Here is a 16,976-nt window from a genome sequence, read left to right on the forward strand (position 1 = left end):
GAATGTTGTTTTGAAATTGTGTCAAGCGAGAGTTTTTAGGACTTCTTTATTATCTCCAGTTGAACTTTCATTCAATATTTCCGACATGAATAATTGAAAGACATTTAAACAAAGTTGTAAAGATTTCATGAAAAATATAGGATTTAAGCAGATTCAAGAATTAATTTTTGATCGGTTGGACAGAATTATTTTTTTGAACCAAAGTCACAGATGAATTTGGCACTGACTATGTTTGCGGATTGTCCAAGTTGTCACTAACAACTTAGTGGCATCTTTTAGAGGAAATAATTCGTTTTCAATATGAAAGAGTAATTTTTTTCCAAAATATAAACTCGGCAATTCGATTTCAGAAAAAAAAAAAAAAAAAAATCTGTATCAATTATTTATTTAAGGTTTTTAAAAATACATTTATTTCTATTGGTAACAAGAACCAAAGAATTTAAAAACCCTGATTTATTTAAAAAAAAAAAAATTAATGCAAGACAATATGTAAAAAAAAAAAGCCCAAATTTTTGTAAAATTTACTTTTTATGATGATCGTAAAATTGAATAAGATTCGTTTTGTTCAATTTTATTCTAACAAAAAAAAATTAAAATATTTAATTTAAAATGAAATTGAAACAAATTTTTTTATATAGTCATTTTGAACCAGCTTATTCAATACTCATATCCTTAACTCAAAAAGATGAAGGCATTTTGTTTAGTTGAACGGTATCAGTTTCTGAATCATTTTGTTCAATAAATACGAATTAAAAAAAAAGATAAAGACGATATGTGATTTTATTGCATGAAAAAGGTAAATCAGATATCAGTCCTTATCTTTTGATACTTTTATGGAAAGAGTTAAATTTTAAGATTTGAACATATCTACTGAAGCTAAGATAATCAACATGGTATCGTGAAAATGTTCATAAAATTCATATTGCTCATCGGATCTGAAGAAGATGAAGACGAAGAGGAGAGATCATTCAAAAATAGTTCATCATTGTCTAGTAATTCGGGAGAGGTGCAGGATGAGTGTGTCATGGGCGAAACTGGATGTGAAGATAACCTGTAACGATTTTCATCAAAATTCGGAGGGAAAGCAACCGAGAAAATGGATGATGGATGGATAGATAGGGAACATTCTGTGTTGTTGTTATCTTCCTTTGAGGAAGAATTTGTTGTCGGAGAAACGGGTTCAAGTATTTCTTTTACTTTTGTAGATTGATCTTCAATTGAACAAGGACTGCATGAAAATGTTTCTTTGGAGGGATACGAATTTTCTCCAGGTTCGCTCAAGGAATTATTTACTTCAGTCAAGTCCAAAGACATTTCTGTCATTAGGTGGTCAGATAGTTCAATTGGAATGGAATCTGGAAGGAAAATAAAAAGAATATTGAATACATTAACCATGAATAAAAACAATGAATCAATTTTATTAAATCTTATATATAAAAGGCTATATGTGTGTATGGGATTTGATATTTTCAAACCATCTCTTCCGAAACTGAAAGTCGCAGAGCGGCGCTAGGACCTCAAATGATTGGATTTTTTATGGACCGTTCTTTTATGGGTCTTTAGTCGGTTAAAATAGTTTTTAAGGGGTCAAAATTTAAAAAAATCGTTATACATTTTGTACATTCAACTTTATTTATCAGTCTACATGCGTGTCACATTGGTACAGTGGTTACGTCACCAGCTTTGAATGCTGCAGTTTTGCTTTCGGTTTTGAAACTAGCTGATGGCACCCCAATTTTTGTTTTTACTTTTTAAATCACAACTAATAATATATATGAAATCTGGATAAAGTAAAATATATTTAAGCTGGCTGGTCTTAAATTTATAAAATCATTTTAAAATGGAAGCTATACCATTTGACAAACGCTGAATTTTTACAAAAAAAAAAAAAAAAAAAAAAAAACGGCTCAAACTAGGTGACACTCAAAATACAGGTGTGAATTATTTAGAACTTTTACCCAGCGATGGCTAACGAAACAAACGCAGGCTATTCCTGTAATTAAAAAGAATTCCATTTGAAATTCCATGCAGATTTTAGAGTTTGACATGAAGATTGAGTTCGACAAAGATACATCTGAAGGTCGGAGGTTACAGAAACCAAAACGTGAAAAATAACACTCAAGATGAGAACAGTAGTCCAAAGAATACAAATAATCCATCTTAAATTCAGAAAATATATAAAAAAAATAAAATCTAAATTTTTTTTCCAAGTCATAATATGGAAAAAAAAAAAAAAAAATTAAAATTCTCAATACGGCTGCTACAAAAAAAAATATAAAGTTTAGATTTTTTCTCGCTCTAACATTGATATTAAAAGCCTATTTTTTTTTTTAATTATTAAAATGAACTTCTTAATATACTCCGTGATGAATATGCAAGCAACTTCATGAGGGTAACTTAATTTGCATATTCCTTTGAAAAAGGAGCGTTCATTAATTAATTTTATGATTTCTTATTAGGCGATTGGTTTCATTTCACAATTATACTTAATTCTTTTTATGCATAATTTCTACATTGGATGAAAACATCCTAGCACACAAAAAATGCACGCGTGCACATATAAGTGACCCTGTCTATGTATGTGTGAAAAGTCTACCAAACTCCTGAATATTTGGTATACAGACTTTAAACTTGATAAGGTATTGGGACTTTGGGAACACTTTCGATTAGGTTTTTAACTTGTAAAAAAAAAAAAAAAAAAAAAAAAAAAAAAAAATGCCGATAAGCGGGGTCGAAATTGGAAAAATAAAATTAACTTTGGCAGAAGTAAATTAACTAACTTCTGAGCATCCGTAGATATACACTTTCAGCCTTTTTTTAATCCATTTGGCGATAACTTAGGCTGAATGTTTTAGTTTCGATTCCAGCTAATGGTACCAAAGCCTTTCTAATTTTTGAAATCATATTGGGCACAATATAATAATCAATAGAAAATTTGCTCCAATAAATTAGAATCTGCATAAATTAAAATTTCATATTTAAGCATAATTTAGGACTAGGCAACGCCAGGCAGCCTACTAGTATATATATACAAAAGTGTGTGTGTTTGTGTGTGTGTGCGAGAAACTGTCTTTACAAAACTTCTGTCAATTTTTGGTCTACAGGCTTGAAACTCGATACAAAGGTAATTAGGATTTGTGAAACATATTCGATTTGGTCTTTAGCCAGTAAAAATAGCTGCTAAGGGGTTAACATTGAAAAAAAAAAACTTGGCAGGCATAAGTCGACTAAATGTGTTATGTCTATGTATGTGAAAATATATATTTCTAACTTTAATGTTATTTTTTTTTTAAAAGGTTTTATCTGTGTATGGACTCCGATTAGACAGTAACAAATAAGGCTTGAGAGCTACAGGTTTTGGTTTCGATTCTAGCTGATAGCATCAAGTCTTTTTTTTTGCTTTTGAAATCACAATATATTGAATACAATATAATAGAGAATTGGCTCTATAACATGCAATTTGCATGAATTAAAATTTCATATTTAAACGTATTTTACGTCCGGGCAATGCTGGGTGGCCTATTAGTATATATAAGATTACTGCATTCCATATGTAGAAATCGTATTTTAGATCTTTATTATTCTGTTCAGTAAAGTACTTAAACCTAAGGATTCCTACCTATTCCATAATTGTCATCCATTTAATCTTTCCATTTAGTTATTTTTCGTTTTACAACTTTTTTATTTTTATTAATCTCAATTTCTGTGTCTAGATTCGGGCTTGTTTACAGTATTTTAAAGTATTAAAAAAAAAAAAAAAAAAAAAAAAAAAAAAAAAAAAAATCACTAAAATAATTTTAAGGAGATCCATCGTTCACATCCGCCATAATTTGTCTACCAGTTTCGTTTAAGCAATTTAAATGATTAAATCTGTCTGCGGTTTTAGTACCCCCCCTCCCGTATCGCAATTACCCTCTTCCTCTCACCTCCCGAAGAAATGTTTGATTTGATTGGCTAAAATAATTTGACATCAGAAGGATATATAGTTATGACTAACAATAAAACAACTGTTACTCGCTAAAAGTTAGCATGAAAGGTTGTGAGGGGGAGGAAATCTCAAATTAGTAAAATTATCATGCACTTTAATTTTAAGATTAGGAGCTATCAGTTTCAAAAACTGGCCATCTTTTTAAAAGAAAAACAAAAACAAAACAGAAATAGAATTTAGTTTACATCTTTAGGTATATTTCGCTTGAACTTGACACATTTGATGGACTCACATAAGGAGATATTTTATAGATCTATTTTCTGTATTTACTTCAGTGCTCAATACGCGAGTAGAGTAAGGTAGTAAGTAAATATTTGCATAGCAACTAATCTACACAGGCTTCTGGTGATGTGAATTTCATACGTTTTAACCTGACAATTCCCTACGGGAATCATGAGTTCCATTTACTTTTATCAAATTTTTTCATTCAAAGGAAAAAAAAATCATCTTTTGAGGAACATACATTTGTCTCTGATGAGTTGTTGGCTTTGTTTCCGTTATTCAACGAAACATGTGCATATAAAAAACTATGAATAAAGTATGTGTAAATTAAATAACTTTTGGAAGAATACATCCGATTTTGGAATGATTAATAATGAGATTATATATAATTAAACAATTGTTCTTTATACCTACGGACAATAGTGTTTCATGCTTACGCAATCATCAGTGTACAAGATAACAATTCCTGCCGGTTATGAGATTTGAACCCAGCCAACGAAGCCAACTTTGTGGTTCATTTGCTAAACTTACCTCAGGGCCAACAAACAATTGCCAAGGGGATGGAAGGAATTAACTTAAATATATACACCCGATTTTGGAAGGACAATTAAGGATATATATATATATATATATATATATATATATATATATATATATATATATATATATATATAATAAATATAAATAAATAATAACGGTAATTAAATTAAGTTATATAGATTGCTATTTGGGTCTAACTTTGAAATCTTGATTACATCTACTTTTGATATAAAGTGAGGTATGCTTATATGTGCAGGATTCACTCCTAGATTAATTAACCAATTATGAGTTTTGGAACAGTTGCTGGACGCAAGGCGTCTAAATGAGGATCATATTAAGATTTTATGCAAAGAGCAAAAGTTCTGCACGAACATAAATACCTGACTGACGAAATTTTAGCAATAGGTATTTGACATTAGCAACTCTTCCAAAATTTCAGCTTTTTTTAGAGCATTTTAAGGGGCGTTTATGTGTTTAGGTTTTAGGGAATCTCGTATGTGTACAGCCTCTTATTTAAAAATTCAAATATCAAGATTTTTCATTATATCTTGATTTTAATGTAAGAATCATAAAAGTGGTGCAAAACCCTTCAGGGAATTCGTTTTAACAGTTCGTTTTAAGAGAATGATAGTAACAAAGCACGATAATGGCAAAGAAATCCAATAGAAAGAATAATTTATAAAAAAAAAAAAAAAAGAAAAACAGGAATATTTAATCCTTTTGGAAACCAATTTCTAAAAGGGGTCCAATATATTTTTCTGAATTTGAAATGCGGATGAGAATTTGGATTACACATTTTGAATATGAGATGATATATAATTATTTCCACAATCAAGCAACGTCACAGCTCGCACAAGCTATAAAAGCCACAAACCAGACTCCTGAAAACACTGGAGATGAGAACAGTAGTCTGAAGAATCTAAATCAATCCTCATCTCAAATTCAGAAAATCTAATTTTCTTAATCGTGATCACATAAAATAAATGACATTGAAATTCTCAATTCAGCTGCTACAAAAAAAAAAAAAAAAAAAAAAAAAAATATATCTATAAAGTTGAGTTTTTTTTTTCTTGCCGACATTGATATTAAAAGCCTACTTTTATGTAAAAATTATCAAAAGGAACTTTTTAATATACTCGATCATGGATATGCGAGCACTTCATGAAGGTTAATGATCTCAAAAAAAAACAAACAAGCACAAACAAACAAGCACAAACAAACAAGCACAAACAAACAAGCACAAACAAACAAGCACAAACAAACAAGCACAAACAAACAAGCACAAACAAACAAGCACAAACAAACAAGCACAAACAAACAAGCACAAACAAACAAGCACAAACAAACAAGCACAAACAAACAAGCACAAACAAACAAGCACAAACAAACAAGCACAAACAAACAAGCACAAACAAACAAGCACAAACAAAATCGATTTTGTCACTTACATTTTTGTGACATGACATGACAAAGATAATTCGTAACTTGTGGATGACAACCAAGAATAGATTCGTCCAAGGATGTCCGTTTTTTGCTGTTGGTCAGGTTCAAGTCCACTTCGCCGAGCTCCACTAGTAATTGGACCATTTGCTGGTGGCCCCGGTAAGCAGCCAAGTGACATGGTGTATCTCCATAAATGGTCTTTTTATTTACATCGGCACCAAGTTTAACCAGAAGCCTGAGGAATAAAGAACAATTTGAACATTTAGTAAAAGACATCAAATTTAGTTGTCGCCATCACACAATATCATTCAACTTTTAGTTTCTTACATAAAAGAAAATATTGGTGTTGGTTCGAGATTAACACTTAGGATGCTGATTATGTAAAGACATTTTGCAAATGTAGTTAATGTAGAAACCAGAAAGGAGAGTAGAAAATGAATCTTGGGTTTACTTTCGCTTCCCTTATTTTGTCTTTTAGTCCTCACATTCCATTAGCAATGTTTCTGACAAAGGGGGAAGAATTGCTGTTTTCTGGGACAAAATTTATTCCGTCTAACACTTAACGTTGGCAAATTTTTTTACCTTGAAATAGTATTTGCTTTTCCTGTTTAGCTCCTTTAAGTGGATTCAGATTTTGTCTGGAGCGATTTCATATATATATATGTATATCAAAATGACACTTATAAGCATAACGACCCTAAAATCAGTGTCCAGTTGACAATTTTTTTTTTTTACTTTAATGAAGCAATATTTATACTCTAGAATATCCACACACGAAATAGCAACCAATCAGAACTTATAAAATGGACTCCCCCATCTAAGCACATCCCAGTCTGCTCATACACTAACTTCCGATTCCTAACCATAGCTCAATTTGTCAGTGCTCAGCAGTGACTACTAAACTCAATAGTTTACAGTCCCTATTTACTTTTCATAGGACAGAATTAGACTTTTTTTTTTAATGTGGGGAGAATCCTTCTCAAAACTGAGCACTCTAGTAATATTTGCACTCTTCAGACTATTGTTCTCATTTTGAGAATCATTTTTACGTTTCAGTTGCTATAATCTCCGACCTTCAGGTGTATCTTGGACAGAAACGTTGTGAAAATGACACTCAAGCTGAGAGCAGTAGTTTGAAGAATCCAAATATGAATACCCAATCCTTATCCAAACATTTCAGAAATGTGATCACTCTAGGTTGCGATAAAAATAAAAATTACAAAAGAAACATAGTATCAAAACATACGTTTTGCTCCTAGCCAATGAAGTTGTATAAGTCACTGACATTGAAATCCACCTGCAAGTCAGCTACAGCTAACCAAATCATTTCAAGATTAAGACTGTAGACATTACTTCCTGTTAGAACTAGGAAGTGCATTATAGATTAATTGCTATTCTAACCCGGAAGTGATTCTGTCATTGATTTATGAATCTAACAAGAAAATTTGAGGTTACTTCCTAATTAACAGCCAATCAGGATCGTTCACAAATCCAAGTATCATTTTTGCACCCCCCCCCTTTTTTTTTAAACATTGCCGTGTACAAGGTTTTAGATCTAGCAGCAATGACGTCAACAAGTGTTGTAATAACCCAGATATTTTCTACTATATGTAGGAAACTTTCACTTTGCAGGATATCCCCCTCCCCCCCAAAAAAAAACACTATCAAGGACAATACGACACTCAATAAAAACTAGAAGTTAGACAGCTTCAAGGCAAGTGATAAAAAATAGACAATTTTGTTTCTTCGACCCCCCCCCACTATTTTTTGACCAATCAAATGCCAGCAAAATACCGCTACCAGTAGCAACTTTTGTGACCAGTAAAAAGAGACTTTTGATTAATTTTACTCTGTCAGATGACGTGGCGACCAATGATGGCTACGACCAGCAGCAACAACCCTTCATGTAACACTAGCCAGTTTCGATTCACAAGCATCAACTGCCGTCCTGAAGATTCAGCATATTTTTCCGAAATAAAGGCGCTTTTTTTTTCCACAAGAGTTTACCTTTGTTGTCACGTCCAGTTTTTTTTTTTTTTTAGTTGCTAATGGGAGCCATGGTAAACTAAGGAACTTACCCTTGTCGGTATTTAGTTATATTCCACTGCAAGAACTGGGACACCAGGGTCGAAGAGTGGGATTGAGAAGTCAGCACCCCAGAGGGGCACAGATCTGCAAAAAGTGTCTGGGCAGTTCCGTTGGTATTCCCGGTGAGGGTGATTAGCAATAAACTAATCCCTTCTCAAAGAGAGAAAGCAAAGCCTAGGAGGGTAGACCTCCTAGAACTGCACCGAACTAAACTCCTACCGGAAAATCAACAGGAACCGGATCATTACAGGAATAGTCTAATCTGTTGATTTTGGGAGCTGAGGATAGCCGTGTTGTCTATCTCTTCTGTGCCACAACTCTTACTACAGATTTATTTACTAGTTTTAACGTGTATTTTTTTTTTTAGAAATACCTAAAATTACTTTAAACAACCATGAAAGTAGTAAAAAAAAAAAAAAAAAAAAAAAAAAAGACTAATTCGGTTAAATTTCATATATTTCATTTTAACTTGAAAAAATGTCAAATATTCTGAACCATAAAGTCATAATTAGAAGTAAAAAAAAAAAAAAAAATTATTTTACAAAATAAAATCCATTTTACGCAAGTACTGAAAATGTTAGAAATAATTTATGAAAAATGTAAATGTAAAAATAGTTTTTTATTATTTCACTCAAAATTCACGTCAAAACAGTGGAAGCAACGCTGACGTAACAGATTGAAGAGCTAGAGTTCATAAAGCAGAATGTAACGGTGCAGTTGTGCTAAACAAACAAAAGCCTAAACGGGGAAATACCCTCACTTCAATTTCACGCTAAAGTTGGAAGTCGGGACACTCGTCACGAGGACTTTTCTTTGCCAACAAAAATGCGTGGGGGTAGGCGAACCCACTTCAAACTAGTCATGCGTCAATTATCCTTTCCTCATACGAGGGAAAACCGGAAGTTACTAAGTGCGGTGTGGTTATAAATGAATATAAAGGTTATGAGTACTGTACGCATTAATGATTAAGCGATATGGATCGATAGAGGCAATTACTAATTACTAGTTTATTTCTTATCCATCTCCATCCTTTAAGACACACCTCAATTTTGTACTTATAAAGTTAAACTTCAACTAAAGGGTCAGGATTAAAATAGTTTGTATTAAAAAACACTTATAACGTTGTCGGGGAAACACCACACATTGTGTGCAGTTTTAGTAGCAAAGGAGACCAAGACAAATAGAAAACTCCGACTCGCTTTTTTGGTTCTATACATTTCCTCGTCGTGACGTCACTCACGTGATCTTGAACGTAATCTCGTCTCATGAGATCTTTTTTTTTTTGGGGGGGGGGTTCTACTATACACAGATCCGAAAAAGTTGGGGGGGGGGAAATAAAAACGAAAAACAAATATAACAAATAAATGTTATCAAAAGTTACTTTTCTACCTAACTGGATAATTTTTGTTAATGTTTTTGTTCGATGTCAAATGTTTATTCGGTTCGAAAAACGGGTAATGTTGAAAGATGCCGGCGAACAAGAAAAGATGGTCGCGATGTTTTTGAAGACTCAATAATTACTTCAAAATAAGAAATAAAACAAAATGGTGTTAGAAACCTATCCAGTAAATGTTGCAGTGACATTTATCGGGTGGGTTTCTATCACCATTTTGTTTAATTTCTTATTTCGAAGTGAATAGTCAGTCTTCAAAGAAATCGCGGCCATCTTTTCTCGTTTGTCGGTAGCATTCAACATTACTTTTTAACCGAATAAACATTTTACATTAAATAGAAACTTATCCAGTTAGGTTAAAAAGTAACTTATCTTGCCTTTGATAACGTATATATATTCACAACTTTTTCGAATCTATGTGTATAGTAAAACAAACCCTTCTCTTTTTTTTATAGTCCCCTCCCCCCGCCGGTGATGTCACTTCTCATGCATTTATATACTCGCATCCACGCTATGTCAATAGCAAAACATGCAATTTGAAAACCTAACGATATTTTATGTTGTAGTTCTTAAGATTTTAACGGCAACATTTTCGGGTATCTTTTCCGCACGTGAGGTCGCCATTTTGGGAGCGGGGGGTGGGGGGTGGTAGTGGAAAAGGAGACAAAGCTTATCTTTTCAATGCCCAGACAGTATGTTAAATAAAATCTTTGTATGTTTTTACGACCTGCCCCAGCATAGTATAAACACCCTCAACCACCCTATGTTAAAAACGGCTGTCGGAATAACCCCCCCCAACCTCTCCATGTTAAGAACGGCTTCCTAGGTTAGGGTGGCGGTGTTTATTCCGAAAGCCGTTCTTAACATAGGGTGGTTGGGGATGTTTATACTACGCGGGGGCATGTAAAAATTTACCAAAATATTAACAGATTTAAATTTCACTAAAAACTAAAGAGTTGGTTTAAGTTTTTACATTTTGCAATTTTTTTCCTGAAAACTAAGTTTAATCTTTTTCTGTTTTTAATTTTATCACAAATTGCGAGAAGAAACGTTTTAGAAAAAGTTATTTAGAAAATCAAAACTTTCTTCTTGAAGATACGTAAGCTTACATATACAAGTTATCTTGTCGGATGCACGAAGACATCTACCAGACAGCAATCCGTCTGCTATATCGATACTCGATTCGAACTAGCCTGCTTATTTTGTTATTGACACGAATATTTTATCTAAAAGTCAGTTTATTTCTGTAAATATAATGAAAAAAAAAAAAAATAAAGAACAATCTTTTTTTTCTTTATTCATAAACGAAATGTACTAAAAAGTTTATAATAATTCAAACCAAACGATTTGCTTATTTTTTTAAATTTTACTCGAGTTATGTCTAAGTAAGCATATAGGCTATGGAAACCAGTTATAAAAAACGTCGCTCACCTTTTAATATATATAATAACAAAATATAAACAATTATAATCATTTCTTGAAATACATTCAAGGTTAATATTGTTCAAAGGTGAAATATACAATGAGTTCAAGGAGGTTTATACAAAGTGCTCAATACCAAAGCAGAACAAGATATCTTATTTTCTATTTTATTTATTTACATATTTACGAAAATGTTTCAGTCAAGTTATAACTGAAGACATCAGGCGATGTTGCTTCTACGAAAGCCAATCATTTAGTTTTTGTAAAAAGCAACATCACCTGACGAAGTCTTATTTATAAGTAATTGACTGAAACACTCATGACTGTAGCAATACCTAAATGTTTATGTAAAAAATAAAGTGTGTGTATATTATATTATATATACACATCATTCAAGCACTACCGTGTTTGAATATATGGTTTAAGTGGCAGTTTTAGTCATTTAGAACTGCCTTAAAGCTTCACTCACTCATTTTTGACCAAATTTCAAACAATTTCAGTTTATAAATCACCTTAGCTATATTGTGAAAAAAAAATTCAATTTGCATTCAGTAAAAACAAAAGTTATGAATTTACTGGTGTTCAAAATCGTATATATAAATATATATATAAAAAAAAAAGGTGAGCGACGATTTTTAGGACTGATTTCCATAGCAACCACGCCGCTTCAGCGACGACTGTCGTTCATTGTTATCACATGTGTATGTTATGTTTTGGGGGGCCAAAAAATAAGACAGATTAAACAAAGAACAAGTGAATTTATTGGAAGCCTGGAAAAAAATCATGGATTATAATAGAAAAATGCGAGCATGAAAAATATGGTTAAGCTTAAACATGGAAAAGTAAAGGATTAGTTAAAACTGGAAAAGAAAAGGACAAGATTCTAGTAAAAAGTATAATTTATAACTTAAAATATTGTAGCATTAAGATTTTTTTTTAATTCAATTTATACCATTATATAATCAATTCTTAATGCTGCAATATTTTAACTTATAAATTTAGATTTTTTACTAGAAAATCTTGTCCTTTTCTTTTCCAGTTTTAACAACTAGTCCTTTAGTTTTCCATGTTTCAGCTTAGCCATATTACTTTTCATGCTCGCATTTTTCTATTGTAATAGACATAAGTATTTACATATGTTGTAAAGAAATTTTTATCTTGATTTTCAGTATTTACTTCCATATGAGAGTAAAACTAGGTAGTAATTTATGAAAACATGTCAATTAAGCTACACAGAATCTTTCGCGCCCCCACAGATAATTGTCAGACTAGAATGAATGGAATTTGTGTTACCTTGAGATATATATATACACACGAAAAATATATAAATGTTTATATCTTTTGTATTTATTTCCTATGTGTTGACGTGTAGGAATACAAAGTCTTATAAAAAAAAAACCCCTCAAAACTCGCACCTTTGGGTAACTAAACTTTGATACGTCTAGGACCTAGACGTTGTATCAAAGTTTACAGTTACCCAAAGGTGCTGAGTTCAATCCTGAACGAAGACAGGTAAAAGTAACATTCAAAACAGAATCAGCAACTATGTCCCAGAGCCTATCTGGAGTCTGAACACGGTACCCCCGTAATAATAATAATAATAATAATAATAAAGGGTTGGGTTCGATTTCTAACAAACGGTTCCCCAGTTCGATACAAAACACCTAATAAAGGCCGGAGGGCAAAACGGCCGAAACGTTGTGACTATAACAACCAAGATGAGGAAGTCAGTCCGACAATCTCAATAAATGAAGGTTAATATTTATGTGAATATCGCCCAAAATTTTTGACTTGGAATGATCAGCAACTTGTGTGGCATCTCTCATATGTACACATACACGTCATATACACATACGCGTCATATACACATACGCGTCATATACACATACGCGTCATATACACAGTGTTTCAGGCTTTCTCAATCATCAGTGAGTGCAGTGATAATTACTGCCAGTCAAAGGATTCGAACCCAGTTATAAAGAAATCTGACTATATTTGCTAGTACGCTACGTCTAGGCAGAGATCAATTACCACAGAAATTAAAAATTAGGTATTTTTTACGACCTGCCCCAGCATAGTATAAACACCCCAACCTCCATGTTAAGAACGGCTTTCGAGGTTGGGGGTGTTTAATGAGAAAGCCGTTCTTACCATGGGAGCTTGTGGTGTTTATACTATGTTGGGGCAGGTCGTTAAATACCAACACCTAACATTTTAAATAAATCTGTAAAATATATTTAAAAATAAAAAAAAGCATGTTCAAAAATTATATTTTCTTTCATGTCAATTGCGTATTTTAAACTATATATATATATAAAAAAAGTTTTCACATCGAGGCTAGAGGTTTTCACCTGACACCGCTACGATCGCACTTAGGGTCACCTATACTTCTGAATCTCTAAATAAATATAAAATAAAATAAAAATTAAAATTAGTCGATAGTAACTTTTTAGGTGTCCATTGATTCTTATAGAGTAACGTGTTGGTTGTCACTGTAACCATGGTGATCAAAGCCACGTGCGACTGGCGCACACGTGGTTTTGAGGACTTGAAATGTTTTGTGTATTTAATTTAGAGATTGAAAAGCACATAACATTTTTCAAAGTTTTGTGTTCAGTTTTTGTTTTTATGTAGATGGTTCAGTCAGTTTGAGCAAACACTTGCACTTAAAGGGGCAGTTAAAATCTTAAAGATCTCTCGGTTGGCAGCGTTGAATTATTTTAAAACGTTCAAGTTTTCAATCTATTCTCAGAACTTTCAAATTCTAATTGAAAAACTTAACTTTCATGCTAATTTTGGTTTTATTTAGAATTCACCCCCCCCCAAAAAAAAACACGGACAATACAGAAAAATCTGATGCACGAACTAGTCATTGAACGAAGATGTCATCACGTAAAATCGATCAAGTAATTCCATTTAAACTAAGAAAATCAAATTTTACGAGTAAGCAAAAAAAAAAAAAAAAAAAAAAAAAGACCGCCGGGCGCCGCGTGTCGCCATCGTGAAAAAAAATGGATAAGTCCACAATAATTCAAACTTGCGAGATTAGTCTTTTGACGCTACCGATTTCATGTTTAAAATTTTTCTTTATAGAAATAAAACTTACGTGATTTTTGGACTACGACATTTGTTCCGTGACGGGTACGTAATTATAACCGATTAATAGGGCTATGACAAGAGAATATTCTTATTGTTTTAACTAGAGTATATATCCGACAGGCACAATTAACGAGAATCACTCCATCTTCGAGAGTCAAAATAATGAAAAGAATATTCTCTTGTAAGAACTACTGATTACCATGAAATACAGAAAACATTTCAAATATTGAAGATTTTTTTCTTCACTTTATTTACTTTCATAGTGCTTTCCGGAAGTTTATTTAGTTTAATTTTTGTTATTTCTAACTTTTTTTAACAGGGAAGTCCGCAAGGAATGGCGTTTTGTAACTATTCTATGTTTTCATCTAACAATTTAAAATACCGTAAAAATCTAATTTAAGTTAAACCACATTATATATATATATATATATATATATATATATATATATAAACACGGTCCGTATTCTACACAAATAACCAAAATTTAAATTTTGGTTTTCACCATCCAAAATTTAAATTTTGGTTTTCACCATCCAAAATTTAAATTTTGGTTTTCACCATCCAAAATTTAAGGTCCATGAAAAAACTAGTACATGTGAATTGAATGTTTTAATCTTTAAGCAGTGATAGGAGTTATCTCCCATGGCGGCCTCTCTTATTGTCCGCGAAATAGGCAAGACGGCCGCGACACTATCGATTTCATTAAAATTTGAAATTCCTTAAAAAACACGTGTTTGGGATGTATTTATCCAAGTCAAACTAATTACTGAACTTTCAAAAACTCCAATTCTGCGCCACAGATAAAGTTCCAATTCTGCGCCACAGATAAAGTTCCATGTGAATTAATCACGATGCAACCAAAAGGTAAAGACACGTGGTTTTACTCCAAGATACGTCTTAAAGGATTAAATGTTTTCAAATAAAAACTAAATTACTTGTTTAATTTGGTGTATATATTATTTCGTGTATCCAGATAAAATTTAATAAGGTAATATTTTATGCATCGATTATTATCAGCATTTCCTACAGTGTTCAATACGCGAGTAGAGCTATGCAAGTTTTGAATATATAGCAATTTAGCTACACAGAATTTTTCGCGAGGATTCCTCAGAATTAGCCTGACGCGTCCTCACGAGGAAGAAACGTGGAAAATTCCGTGTGGGTAAGTGTAACAAACATAAAGTGCTTAATATAATGAAAAAAATTAAAAAAATTGGTTCTCATGTAGAGAACCTACCGTGCTATTTTTTAATTTTTTTTTTTATGGTATTGAAGTTTTACGATATACTTTATTAAATTTTTATGTGAAAGTACGAAATAGTCCCCCACACCCACCATGTTAAAAATGGGGTTCTAAATAATTTGATATTATTTCAACATGGTACCTTCTCCACAGAAAAAAAAAAATCACTAGGGTAGGGAGAGTCGGTGTTAATAGTTGCAAAAAGTTAAGAAATGTTAAAAAAAAAAAGAAAAAAAAAGAAAAGGGGGGTGTACTAACCGTGCATCATCCAAGCGATTATTGTCGGCCGACGCGTGTAGCGGTGTAGCATTCCACACCGTGCACGCGTCCAAGTTGGCACCGTGAAAAATTAATAAATGCACGAGTTCCGTTAATCCTTGTGAACATGCCCAAAACAAAGCCGTGCCATCCTGGCGTGGATCTTGGTGGTCAATATTCCCGTAAAGCCGTTTACTAAGAATGGTTTTCGCTAGAGCAACATTGCGGCTTTTTACCGCACTCAACAACGTGCGAGCCATCATATTTTTTTTTCAATTAATAATTTATTTTTGTTGGTTTTTTTTAACAACTTTTTTTCCCAAAAAGTTGTTGGTTAGATTCGAGTCAAGTTATATGTCCGTCTTCGACGCGAGTAAACGACGGATTGATTCCGTTGGTAAATTTGCTCAGCATTTTCTTTCTAATTTTTATATCAGCTGTTCCCGATTTCCGCCTGTAAACAACCAACCAACGAGCCGATTTCTTCTTCTTCTTTTTTTTTGTTTTGTTTGTTTAATGTTTATCAGCTTACATGTCGAGAGGAAAGTTCCTGGTCGAGCTATTCATGACTTTATGACTGGTAGAAGCGAGTAGCCAATCGCTGAGCAGAAAGCAGTTGGATTTCGAATGGAGAACGTGAGAATTCGGAGGGCGTAGGTGTGGGTACGACGATGGACACAAATAATAGTGAAAAAAAAAAATAATAATATGATAACTCCTTTTTTTTTTTTTTAGAGGAGTTCAACAAATAAAAATAACTCAACAACAGGAAGTTTAACATATATTTAATAAACGATAGCTGCTACTATATATATATATATATATATATATATATATATATATATATATATATATATATATATATATATATATATATATATATGTGTGTGTTTGTGTGTGTGTGTGTGTGTGTGTGGATAGCTAGCAAATACCGGACTTTTATTTTATTCATTTTCAGGGACTTATTCCCCCCCCCCCTATGTTTTTTTGTGTCACAAATTTACAAAACAAATTAGTTTGATCAGTTCAGTTTAATTAACATTTTTAATACAATTTTTATTCATTTTGCGGATAACACACAGTTCAGAACCAGCATCTGCTAAATACCCTCATAATGCAATTTTTATCTTTTTAGGCGATGACGCGATGACAGAAAAAAAAAGAAGAAAAAAAAGAAAACCCAACAAAGTAAATTAAAAAAATTGTTCTAGAATTTCGAGGGGAACAGTTTCGCGTCTAAGTTTAACGTAAACTGATCTTCCATTCCGGACTATTCTAGC

General features: G+C 32.4%; 1 protein-coding gene across 1 annotated transcript; it reads right to left on the reverse strand.

Annotated features, from left to right (window-relative positions):
• Positions 1-762: 762 nt before the first annotated feature.
• Positions 763-16,269, reverse strand: LOC145277798 (uncharacterized). Its single transcript, XM_080129631.1, has 3 exons — positions 15,697-16,269; positions 6,199-6,428; positions 763-1,355 (listed from the first exon to the last, which is right to left on the reverse strand). Exons 1-3 carry the CDS (start codon positions 15,957-15,959, stop codon positions 886-888), a joined length of 963 nt encoding a protein of 320 aa, XP_079985757.1. The 5' UTR covers positions 15,960-16,269; the 3' UTR covers positions 763-885.
• Positions 16,270-16,976: the final 707 nt, after the last annotated feature.

The sequence above is a fragment of the Euprymna scolopes genome, chromosome 1 (assembly GCF_053919585.1).
Source record: "Euprymna scolopes isolate OS-2025 chromosome 1, ASM5391958v1, whole genome shotgun sequence".
Classification (NCBI taxonomy): Eukaryota; Metazoa; Mollusca; class Cephalopoda; order Sepiida; family Sepiolidae; genus Euprymna; species Euprymna scolopes.

Excerpts from the sequence above, each read along its gene's own strand:
- LOC145277798 (XM_080129631.1), bottom strand. The coding sequence starts at position 15,959 with ATGATGGCTCGCACGTTGTTGAGTGCGGTAAAAAGCCGCAATGTTGCT. Across the intron at positions 6,429-15,696 it reads AATCGCTTGGATGATGCACG|GCTTCTGGTTAAACTTGGTG; the intron begins GTTAGTACACCC and ends TTTATTCCTCAG. Across the intron at positions 1,356-6,198 it reads TCATGTCATGTCACAAAAAT|ATTCCATTCCAATTGAACTA; the intron begins GTAAGTGACAAA and ends TTTTCCTTCCAG.